The 12,622-nt window shown below is 39.2% G+C and overlaps 1 protein-coding gene across 1 annotated transcript in view; it reads left to right on the forward strand.

Moving 5' to 3' along the window:
• The window catches only part of LOC132395615 (tyrosine-protein phosphatase non-receptor type 3-like), a 171,479-nt gene that overhangs the window by 25,062 nt on the left and 133,795 nt on the right, over window positions 1-12,622 (forward strand). Inside the window, exon 2 of the mRNA XM_059972479.1 lies at window positions 9,482-9,636. Coding sequence (XP_059828462.1) covers window positions 9,499-9,636 — 138 coding nt within the window. The 5' untranslated portion in view covers window positions 9,482-9,498. The remainder of the gene's footprint in view (window positions 1-9,481; window positions 9,637-12,622) is intronic.

Genomic DNA, 12,622 nt, shown 5'->3' on the forward strand with positions numbered 1-12,622 from the left:
ACAGAGAGAATATGTACCCTTGGTGCTGAATCTAGAATTTGACAGTTCAGTTTCTTTTGGCAAATTTCCATATCCTTCCTCTCCAAGCATATTTTCCCACCAGTATTCTCTCCTTAGTTATCCTCTTGCTCTTCATGGAGCCGTAGAATGCCTTGGGATTCTCTTTAATCCTAGTTTAGGGGAATTAAAGGTTATGGGGAAAAGGCTGGTAGGTGGAGATGAGTCCATGGTCAGAACGGCCATGATCTTATTGATTGGCGGAGCAGGCTCAACGGGCCAGATGGCCTACTCCTGCTCCTGTTTCTTCTTATGTTCTTATATAGTTGCCAAGGACTTTGCATGGCCCCTTCTGGTTTTCTTAATTTCCCTCGAGTTTATTTTTCTGTTACCTTTAATCCTAAAGGCTCTGTTTGATTTTAGCCCCCTAATCCTTGCACAAGCATCATCATCTTCACTAATTCACTTCTTCTCTTTAACTCACAGTCCCTTTACCTTGCCATACTTGTCTGGTCCCCTGGAACATCACCTGTTGCTGGCGAGGAGCATACTGGTCCTGTACTCTGTGTAGTTGATCTTTAACCATATTCCATGTGTCAGATCAGGACATGCTGAAATGTAGGTGTTCCAGTTAACACTCTAGTTCCTGCCTACACACGCATAATTTTCCCTATCACAATTTAATACTCATCCGCAAGGTCCATATTTATCCTAATTCATAACTATTTTTAAACATATGGAGTAGTGATCGCTGTTTCTTAAATGTTCTCCCACTGACAATCGCCTGAGGAGGCTTATTTCCTAATAGTAGATCCAATATAGCCTGTCCTCTAATTAAACTTCCTTCAAACTGATTAAGAAACCCTCTTGGATGTCCATAAGAAATTATGTTCTGTCTAGACCTCTTGTAATAAGCATGTCCTCATTCGGGGAAGTTAAAGTCATTTATTACAACAAAGCTGTTGTTTTCTTCACTATTGTGAGCAATAAAGATTAATATCATTTCTGAGCTGACATATTATTGATCCAGCATGTTGAATTGCATGGAAAGAAACTTCCTTGGTAATTTTTTTTCTGTGTACTTAGCAGATTTGTTTTCCTAACAAGTTCAGCATTTACTGCCCATTCTTACTTCCAGGCAATGGTGAGACACTTAGCTTGAGCTGCTGCATTCTATCTGACAATTATGTCTTCATTACTATTTGGACACAGGTTTTTTTGCCACTCTGAAAGAATGCCATTAAATTTCCATACAGGAATTCTGTGATTTAGGCAGTTTGAAGGTGAAGGCATTCCCATGCACCCATTGTCTTTGTTCTTCAAAATAGTTATAGTGTGACAGAGGAGGAAATTAAGGGAATGAAGGAGTAATTCAATAAATTACTTATTGAAGCTAAAACAAGCAAGACCAATAGGCAGACTAGACAGGATCAGGACAAAAAGCAAGGAAAATCAGACTGACTAAATTGCATTTTTTTTATGCAAAAAGCCTGACAGGTAAGGGAGATTAAATAAATAAATAAATTGTGTCTGCCTAGTGGTTACATTTCTTTGTATCATTCTGAAAAGCTCTGTAAGTTTCTCTTGTCCTGTCTTATTTGAATAGGCACAGCCTGAATTGTTAACTTGTCTGTAAATTTGAATGGAATGTTCCATATCTGTGGAGTATAAAAAGAGCTGACCATGTAGTGACACCTTCTCTCTTTTTGCTTCTTCTCTCCCTTCTGCTACCAGTCTCTGCTTCTGTTACTGTCTTCAACTTTCTTTGTTCTATTAATGCCTAATAAAATAACTGTGAAGCAACAAGTTTTATGCCTCTTCCCTGACTTCTGAAAGAACCTTGAATTAAAAACATCAGAATCCAACAAAACAAAGGCAACAATACATTTGGGAAATTAACCAGGATAGGATAGGATGAGTTACAAGATCCTGAGGAGTGTTGTAGAACAGAAAGAGCTAGAGATACAAGTACATTATTCCCTGATGGTGGTGACACAAATAGACCAAGTGGTGAAGTAGGCAGATGGCATGCTTGCATTGATGTGGTGAGACATTGAGTACAAGAATTGAGATGTCTTGTTGCAGTGCACAAGGCATAGGTGAGACCACATCAGGGATTTTGATTATTGTATTATGGAAAGGATGTTATTATACTAACAAGGTGAAGAAAAGTTTTACGAGGAAGCTGTTGGAGCGCTTGAGTTAACATATTGCTTGGCATTGACATATCTTAAGATCTGTTCTGGGACCAGCATGCAAATGTCATCACAAAGAAGGCATTACAGCACCTGAACTTTCTTAGAGGTTTAGGTTTGTTACCAAAACTTTAGACAAACCTCTACTGATGCTCAAAGAAGAGTAAGCAAGCTAGTTGGCTTGCAGCCTAGTATATAAATAGCAACATCCAGCAACAGAGAAGACTGCAGAACGTGATGGATACAGCACAGTCTATCAAGGGCAAAAGTCTCCCCATCACTGAGTTTACATGGGGCACTGCCACAAGAAAGCAGCATCCATCATCAAAGACACCCACCATCCAGGCTTTGCCATCTTCTTTCTACTACCATCAGGTGGGAAGTACAGAAGCCTTGGGTTTCCATACCATTAGGTTCTAGAACAGTAGTACCCTACAACCATCAGACTTCTGAATTGGCATGAATATCTTCAGTCACCACAATTCTGAATTGATTCTATGGACTCAACTCTCAAGGACTCTCTGCAATCCATGTTCATAGGGCTTTTTTTTATTTGCAGTTTGTCTTTTGCACTTTGGTTGTTTGTCATTCATTGTTTATCTGTAGATATTTATTTTGTTTCTGTAGATAAGTTATTTTTTTCCCTGCAAATGCCCATAAGAAAATGAATCTCAAGGTCATATATGGTAACATATACATACTTTGATAATAAATTGATTTTGAATTTAATTTGAACTTTAAACTTTGAGTTAGAAATAGAAACTTAACAGATTTGGATTGTTTTCCCTGGAGTGGAGGAGGCTGAGAGTTTTATGGATAATGTAGATTCTCAGTTATTTTAAGGGAGTCTAAACCAAGAAGGGGTAGGTTTAAAATGAAATAGGAAAGATTTAAAGGAGATCTGAGGGCAACTTTTTCCATACCTAGGTTGATAAGTATGTGGAGCAAGCTGCCCGAGAAGGTGATGAAGGCAGGTGAAAATAGTATTTAAAAAAAATTAAGGCAGGTGCATGGATAGGAAAGGTTTGGAATAATGATCTAAATGCAGATAAATGAGTCAAGTTCAGGAAGATACCGTGATTGGCATTGGTGAATTGGGCTGTAGGCTGAAATACTGTGATTAAGACTCTGTGGAATACTTTGCAATTTTGAGTGATGCTGTCAAATAAGCTGAATTGGTACATTCCATTTTAAAATTGGCATACTTACTGCAGCTACAGTACATTGGTAGTGAAGGAACTTCAAGTTTAGAATAGTGGATTGCTTTTCTCCTCTATGTTATCAAGTGATTTGTACTGTTTGTTTATACTTGTTAAAGTAAAGAATGTTATATTGGACTCATAGTGGAAAAGTTTGTGTTTAAGTTAATATAAATATTCAATTCCTGACATCTTGCATCTACGGTTTGATCCATGGCAATTTTCATCTACTATCCTCTTCTCGCTTCCTTCTCAAGTGTTAATGGCAAGAGCTTTGCAATGGTGAAGTTGTTTGGATGCATGAGAATGTGATAGGTTTTCTCCCGTTTTGGATGAGTATTGCCTGGCATGAAAGTTGCTAGTAACCCCTGCCCAAAAAGAAATTTTTTTATTAGTCCTAATCATTGACCACCTTACCCAGAGACTCTCTTACCAGAGCTAAAAGCTTTCTGTCACCTACTGTATGAATTGCATCCAAAAGCTTGAATGTTTTGGTCGATTGCCCCCCATTCTTCTCAACTGATGTGAGGCCAATTCAATCTGTACAACATAGATGGAAATTATAGGCGAGTAAGGTGTGCAAGATTAAATTTGGCAGAAGAATTCTAAATGGTTTTAAAGTGTATTGACATTCTGGCAGCAGGGCATGTAAAGTTAATACTTGTAGAGGAATTGGACATAGTATTGTAAACATGTTGCAAATATTACTCTGTAGCAATAGGAGATGAGGAAGCAATCTGGATCGAGGATAATTCACTGTATGTGAGAGGAATTGCTTCAGTGGAGGGAAAAGCCCCACTGGCAGTATTTCTGCAGTTTGGTAGATAACAAGTAGAACCAAATGAATACGCTCCAGTTGAGCTGGACAACTGAGTAAGAACTATTAGAGAGAATGGCAAAGTTCTATTTGAAGGCTGCTGAGAGATCGCAGGTAGGCACTACTCTCAAATGTGAGTACTAGGCATCATTCACAAAACCTGCTTGGCGAAACATCACAAAAGCATGAACTATACAGTCTTTGACAGAGTGCTGTACATTACGTGAGATGTGTTTGTTATTGTTTGGTCTAGAGGAAAGGCAAAAGAAATTTTACAGCGATATAATTGTGTTGACACCCTTTGGTTGTGAAGGGGCGAGGGAGAGCAGCAGGGGCAGCTAAATGTGAATTTTTAAAATATTCTGGTGCATTTTTTATTATGAGATGACTTGAAGTCAAGTCAATGTGTTCAATTTAATATAGTGAAAACTCACATTTATGCATCTGGAATTCTTGTGCATTAGACAAAATTCTTAAGAATTTTAAACAATTGTTAAACCTAAGGTAGTTTCATTTTTATGAAAATGAGCTCAAAATTTAATTTTATTTCAAATACTATGCAAAATATATGTAAATATATGTTCCCAGAGATCATCGCAGCTACTACGCTCCGCCTGGACATGGTGTTATTATCAACGTCTTGAAGCAAGTGGTCCTGCTGGAACTTACTGTCCCCTGGGAAGACTGGATTGAAGAGGCCAACGAGTGTGAGGGCTAAATACACAGATCTTGTTGCAGAATGCTGGAGCAATGGCTGGAGAGCTCACTGTGAGCCAGTCAAAGTTGGGTGCCAGAGCTTTGCTGGCCATTCATTACAGTGGACTCTTAAATTCCTTGGAGTTAAAGGACTGCAGTCCAGAAGAGCCACCAAGAACATTCTGAAGGCTGCTGAAAAGGCCTCACTGTGGCTGTGGATCCGGAGGGGGGATCCGTGGATTAGTGTGCCACTTGGACACAAGTCGGGGGCTAATCACCCCCAGCTGGGTCACCTGGGTGAGCATGTTTGAAGATTAAAGGCCCGAAACATCCTACAACCCTGGAATCATCACTGAATTTGTGTCTTAAGTAGCACCAGAAGGTGTATTCCACAACAACTAAAGACATTTTTTAGTTTTTCTTTGTTTATACATGAGTAGATGTAGGCTGATAATTAGCAATACCTCTTGCAATCAGAATCAGGTTTATTATCACCAGCATGTGACGTGAAATTTGTTAACTTAGCAGCAACAGTTCAATGCAACACAGAATCTAGCAGAGAGAAAAATAAATAAAATAAAACATCATAATAAATAAGTAAATCAATTATGTATATTGAATAGATTAAAAAAGCATGCAAAAACAGAAATATTGTATATTTTTAAAAATGAGGTAGTGTCCAAAGATTCAATGTTCACTTAGGAATCAGATGGCAGAGGGGAAGAGGCTGTTCTTGAATCACTGAGTGTGTGCCTTCAAGCTTCTGTACCTCCTACCTGATGGTAACAGTGAGAGAAGGGCGTGCATGCCCTGGGTGCTGGAGGTCCTTAATAATGGACGCTCCCTTTCAGAGACACCGCTCCTTGAAGATGTCCTGAGTACTTTGTAGGCTAGTGCCCAAGATGGAGCCGACTAGATTTACAACCTTCTGCAGCTTGTTTTGGTCCTGTGCAGTAGCCCCTCTATACCAGACAATGATGCAGCCTGTCAGATTGCTCTCTACAATACAACTATAGAAGTTTTTGAGTGTATTTGTTGACATGCTAAATCTCTTCAAACTCCTAATAAAGTATAGCTGCTATCTTGCCTTCTTTATAACTACATCGATATGTTGGGACCAAGTTAGATCCTCCGAGACCCAGGAACTTGAAGCTACTCACTTTCTCCACTTCTGATCCCTCTACGAGAATTGGTATGTGTTCCTTCGTCTTACCCTTCCTGAAGTCCACAGTCAGCTCTTTTGTCTTACTGATGTTGAGTTGTTGCTGTGGCACCATTCCAGTAGTTGGCATATCTCCTGTACACCCTCTCGTCACCACCTGAGATTCTACCAACAATGGTTGTATCGTCAGCAAAATAATAGATGATATTTGAGCTCTGCCTAGCCACACAGTCTTGTGTATTTAGACAGTAGAGCTGTGGGCAAAGCGCACGCCACTGAGGTGCATCAGTGTTGATCGTCAGTGAGGAGGATATGTTATCACCAATCCGCACAGACTGTGTCTTCCGGTTAGGAAGTCGAGGATCCAATTGCAGAGGGAGATGCAGAGGACCAAGTTCTGCAACTTCTCAATCAGGATTTTGGGAATGATGGTATTAAATACTGAGCTACAGTTGATGAACACCATCCTGGCATGGATGTTTGTGTTGTCCAGCTGGACTAAAGCCATGTGGAGAGCCATTGAGATTGCATCTGCCATTGATATTGTGACAATAGGCAAATTGTAATGGGTCCAAGTCCTTGCTGAGGCTGGAGTTCAGTCCAGTCATAACCAACCTCTCTAAGCGTTTCATCACTGTCAATGTGAGTGCTACTGGGCGATAGTCATTCGGGCGGCCTACATTATTCTTCTTAGGCACTGGTATAATTATTGCCTTTTTGAAGCAAGTGGGAACTTCTGCCCATAGCAGTGAGAGGTTGAAAATGTCCTTGAATACTCCCACTAGTTGGTTGGCACAGGTTTTCAGAGCCTGACCAGGTACTCCATTGGGACCTTCTGCTTTGCGAGGGTTAACTCTCTTTAAAGACAGTCTAACATTGGTCTCTGAGACGGAGATCTCAGGGTTATCAGGTGCAGCAGGGATCGTCACAGTCTAGGTTGTGTTCTTCCTTTCAATGTGTGCATAGAAGGCATTGAGTTCATTTGGTAGTGAAGCATCACTGCTATTCATACTATTGGGTTTCACTTTGTAGGATGTAATGTATTGCAGACCCTGCTAGAGTTGCTGTGCATCTGATATTGCCTTCAACCTCATTCAAAATTGTTTCTTCGCCTTTGAAATAGTCCTCCGCAAATCATACCTGGTTTTCTGGTACAGGCCTGGGTTGCCAGACTTGAATGCCACAGATCTAGCCTTCAGCAGATGATGTACCTCCTGGTTCATCCATGGGTTTTGGTTTGGGAATGTACGTGAGGTCGTTGTAGGCACCCACTCATCCACACAGGTTTTAATGAAGTCAGTAACAACTGCAGCATACTCATCAAGATTCAAAGAAGAATCCCTGAATACAATGGAGTTCACCGACTCAAAGCAGTCCTGTAGGAGCTTCTGTGCTTCCCTTGTCCATATCTTCTTTGTCCTCACTGCTGGTGCTACAGTCTTCAGTCTCTGCCTACACTCAGGGAGTAGAAGTACAGCTAGGTGATCAGACTTCCTGAAGTGAGGGCGTGGAGTAGGATGGTAGGCATTCTTGATGGTGGTGTAGCAATGGTTCAGTGTGTTGTTTCCTCTGGTATTGCAAGTGATCTGTTGGTAGTTGCTCAGTGATTTTTTTTCAGACTGGCCTGGTTAAAATCTCCCAAAATGATGGTGCACTGTTTCATGCATGTTGATCCCATTACTCAGATCATCTAAAGCTTGCTTGACATTGGCCCAAGGTGGAATATAAACTGCTACCAGAATGACCCCAGAGAACTCTGGTGGTAGGTAAAAAGGATGACATTAATACTGTTTTTTTTTAACGGGGTAAGCTAATGACATATAGCTTGGTGGTTTATTTGTAGATGAATTGTACAGAACACTAGTGTGTAATGAATAGCAATTAATTTCTCCTGAGCAATTCTCACATTATCATTATTCCTATGGATGCCAAGTGAGTGAGAGTGTATTGTAATAAAGACAGAAAATGCTGGAAACATTCAGCAGATTAAGTAACACATGTGAAAAGAGAAAATGTTCACAAGTGTTTTTTTTTCAACGTGATACTTTATCTCCACCAGTATTGCCTGAACTGCTGTATGTTTTTTGATTTCAGATTTTCAGTATTTTTTTGAATTTGATTTTCATTTAGTGTTTAATTTGACATTTTGTAGTGGAGTAAAGATGCCCTGTGCTGCTGATAAAATGGCTAATTTTGTGAATGAATGTTTACTTGTGAAATATGAATTTATATTGTTACTATCACTTAGAGCATTTAACCTTATTTCTGTTCATGCAACCTGTTTTCATATTTCAGTTGTATGCTCTGTGGTTCTGTTTCCCTCATGCTTTTTGTGTTCTCTTTATCCTTTTCCCTGTTATCCAGTCTAGCAGTCCCTTTCTAAGTATATTCAGTTGCATTTTTTTAAGAACACACCTGTACACCTTGTTAATGTAAATAACTAATCAACTGATCAGGTGGCGGCACTTCAATGAATAAAAGCATGCGTATATGATCGAGGTTCAGACCAAACAACAGAATTAAAAGAAAGGTGATCTAAATGACTTTGACCATGGAATGATTGTTGATGGTAGACGGGGTGATTTGAGCATCTCAGAAGCTGCTGATCTGGGATTTTCACACCCAACACACTGTAGAGTTTACAGAGAAAGGTGGGGAAAAAAAACAAAAAAAATCCAGTGAGTGGCAGTTCTGCAGGTGAAAATGCCACATTAGTGATAGATCAGAGAATGTCCAAACTGATTCAAGCTGACAAGAAGATGACGGTAACTTAAATAACCATGTTTGCAACAGCTGTGTGCAGAAGAGCATCACTGAATACACATGTCGTTGAACTTTGAAGTGGATGAGCTATAGCAGCAGAAGACCACGGACATACACTCAGTGGCAACTTTTTTTTGTACAGTAGATACCTAATAAAATAGCCACAGTTGATTTTGTGTACCCATCTCCATCCTTCCCAATTGTACATAATTTCTTGTTACCAAACATCATTCTCCCGCCTTTATTTCTTTTCTCACCCCAGGCGTAAATATTGATTGACCTAAATATTTAGTTATTACTTTGGAGTCCAACATAAATATAAGATGTCTGCTTGACTTCTAAAGCTATATGTTCAGATTGAATCATCTCTCATCCTCTGACCCAACTTGACCTAAAGACTAGTCTTCTTTAAAGTATTTTTTTCAATTTTGTGTGCACTTATTCCTGTAATCCCCCAGTGGAAGTTAGGAAAAGTCTAACTATGCACTATTGGTAATATTTTTAATCCTCTCAGAAGTTTTGATGAAGTGTCAATTCTAGAGTTAATTTATATGATCAGCAAAATTGGTCAGATTGCTGGTTAATCCTAAACTATTGACTCCTTTGGGACATGTTTTGCTGTTAGCATAACCTTTTTAATATTCATATTTAGATATCGGAGGTGTAGTGATGACATCACGATTTCGTGTGCTTAGTGGGAAGCCAAACCATATGCGTGTTCTCGAGATGCCAAGAGACAAACATCGATCAGAAGTTGTCTGCAATGTTCATTTTCTGGATGATAGTGTGCAGAGCTTCAAAGTCAATGTAAGTTGGTTCCTTATTATATTAGTGGCCATCAAGTTTGTGACTATTCTTTTTGAAGTTGGATATAATACCAAATAGCTATCTCACCTAGTCTAAAATTAGTAGTAGGTATTTGGCAGCATGGTACTGTGGCACAAAACTTCATTATTATGCATTTTCCTTCAATGTCAGTATTGCAAGTCTGCTGCCAGAATTTGTAGAAGCTTGTAAATTCGTTATCCTGGAAAATACTTGATTTGCAGCAAAGTTGCAGCACCCAGTTTGTAGAATGTCAAATGTGGATCAGTATTTGTCATACTGATTTGACCAAGGCACTCGTTGCCTTTAAGGACCCTTCCAAAGAAATGGAGAACAAATAATTAGTGTATTTTTGCTGTTATTCCAGTTCAAATTAAACAGACCCATCCAATATGCATTACCCTTTACTGGGAACATTCTCAACCATTTTTTTTTTAACCTTCCTTCCAATTCAAAGATACACATGATGGACATTTTGTTTCTGTGAGTAGAGCTGTGAAATTGTTTAATGGTAAATTTCCCTGTGCAGTGGCTGAACTCCATGCATAAAATGTAGCATAACATCTGAAATTACTATTTCAAAGTAAAAGTAAAAACTGGGAAAATCGAGATAACCTGATCGCTGAAATTTTGCTGTAACCTGTGGTTTAGATATTGATGCATATGCTATACAGGAATGGAGACATCAATGCATATTATGTACATTGATTCATCAATTCCACAACTATATCACTCTTACAAGATAAAGTAAGATCAGCAACGTTCTCAATTTTTTGGATGTTATGGGTTTGCCTTTAATAATTTGCTGGGTCATCAGAATTGCTTTATGACAAATGCTGAAAGCTTAAATCTCTGATTGTTCATAATGCAACAGTTTAACATTTTCCTTCTGTACCCTTTCAGCAATTCTAAGGAATCTTTCTCTCTCCTTTGCTCTGGTTCATCCTTCCATATCACCCAAGATGTACACCATTTCTCAATTATTCATGGTGTAATACCTGCCCTTTTTCATTGTCCATTCCTACTATCCAGGGTCCTTTGCACTCCTCTAGGTGATACGTCGATTAAACTTAGTATGCCACATTTGTTTCATGTGATGCAGTCTCCTTGATGTTAGAAAGGAATAACTGCAGAAGAGTGTCTTCTATTACTTATTAATAAATTGCATAGTAATCAACCGGATTTGGCTTGTCTTTTTAAAACAGGACATAAATGGGTAGTTTCCCATGTTGTCAGACAGAAATGAGTGTAACTGAAATGGAACAGCTTGGCTAGAGCATAGCTGGTTCTGGCTTTTAAGTTTTCAGCACACCATACTGTTTTGTAGTCTTAGATATTTTGCTGAAAGGTTAGAGGTAGATTTTGAAAGATATTTTAATAATATGAACTTCAAAAATTGGACCAGCAAAAATGTTTGGACAGTATTCTCAAATGAAATATAGTTAGTCTTTACTCAGGACCTGAGCAATAGTACTTCATTTATTTCAGTTGCATGTGAGAAACAAAGACAAATTTTTAATTTTCTGGTATGAAGACTGTAGTCATTCTGTACAAAATTGATAGTATATTTCCAGACTTGAATGAAACTTGATGCCTAGTTTTGGTTATATTTATTTATTTTCACATAGACAATTTAAAGCAAACGTTGACAGTTCCAGGATTACCAAATTGGAAGTAAGTCTTGAAAGCTGATTGAGGTGAAGTTAATCTCTTGAAATTATTGGAAAATTGTTTAAATGAAATGCAGTTTTTAACTGACAAACAATGCAGTTTTTGACTGAAGAGCAATTAAACAATTACCCTCTAATACTTTCTCCTAATCTGCCCATCACATTCCTCTCGTTCTCTCCCCATTCCCTTTCTTCCGTGGTTGACTATCCTCTCCAGTTAGATTCCTCTTCCCTCAGCCTTTAACCTTTTCCACCTATCCTGTCATCCAGCAACCCACATACCTTTCCCCACACCCAGTCTCACCTATAACCTGCTAGCTTGCACTACTTCTTCCACACCCTTTTATCCTGGCTTCTATCTTTTTTTCAGTCCTGATGAAGGGTGCTGGGTCAAAATATCAACTTTTTTATTCTCCCCCCTCCCCCATAGATGCTGCCTGGCTTGCTGAGTTCCTCTGGCGGTTTGTGTATGTTGCTCAAGATTTCCAGTGTCTGCAGAATCTTTTGTGCTTATAATTAAACAAGTATATCAGAATGGGGGGTATGGACCTCTATACAGACAATGTCCAAGTTTTTGGATCTTTCAGCTAAGAGAGCAGCAGAGAATTCAAGAAATGCAATGAAATTTATGAAAACCTATACATAAACCAAGACAAGCAGCCAGTATACAAAAGAAGACAAAAAAATCAATATTATAAACTTGAGCTAAAAACTTGAGTTGCACAGTCCTTGAAAGTGAGCTGTAGGTTGTAGAATCAGTTCAGTGTTTCAATGAGTGAAGGTATCCATGCCAGTTCAGAAGTCTGGTGGTTGTCGGGTGATAACTGTTCCTGAATCTGATGGGGTGGGATCTAACACTCCTGTACTTTCTGCCCAGTGGTAGAAGGCCTAGCTGGTAGGAGCCTTTGATGATAGATGCTGCTTTCTTAGGTGAACACTCCATGTAAATGCGCTCATTGGTGGGCTGTATCCACAACTTTCTGTACACTTCCCCATTTCTAGGCATTCATGTAAGCCATGATACAGCTGGTTGGGATACTCTCCACAGCATCTGTAGAAGTTTCTCTGAGTTTTAGGTGACATGCTAGTTCAAAGCAAACTTCAGTGAAAGAGACGTTGTCATGCCCTCTTTGTGATGGTACTTGTTGGTCCCAGAGCAGATCTTCTGATAATATAGAGTGGTGGGTTCTTGGAATGTGCTGCCTGGGGTTGTGTATGAGGAAGAAACATTAGCGATCTGTAGGAGCAGTTTTGGATGTGAGGAAAACAGCAGTATGTCGATATTGTATAGACAGAAG

This window comes from Hypanus sabinus, chromosome 6, assembly GCF_030144855.1.
Source record: "Hypanus sabinus isolate sHypSab1 chromosome 6, sHypSab1.hap1, whole genome shotgun sequence".
NCBI lineage: Eukaryota > Metazoa > Chordata > Chondrichthyes > Myliobatiformes > Dasyatidae > Hypanus > Hypanus sabinus.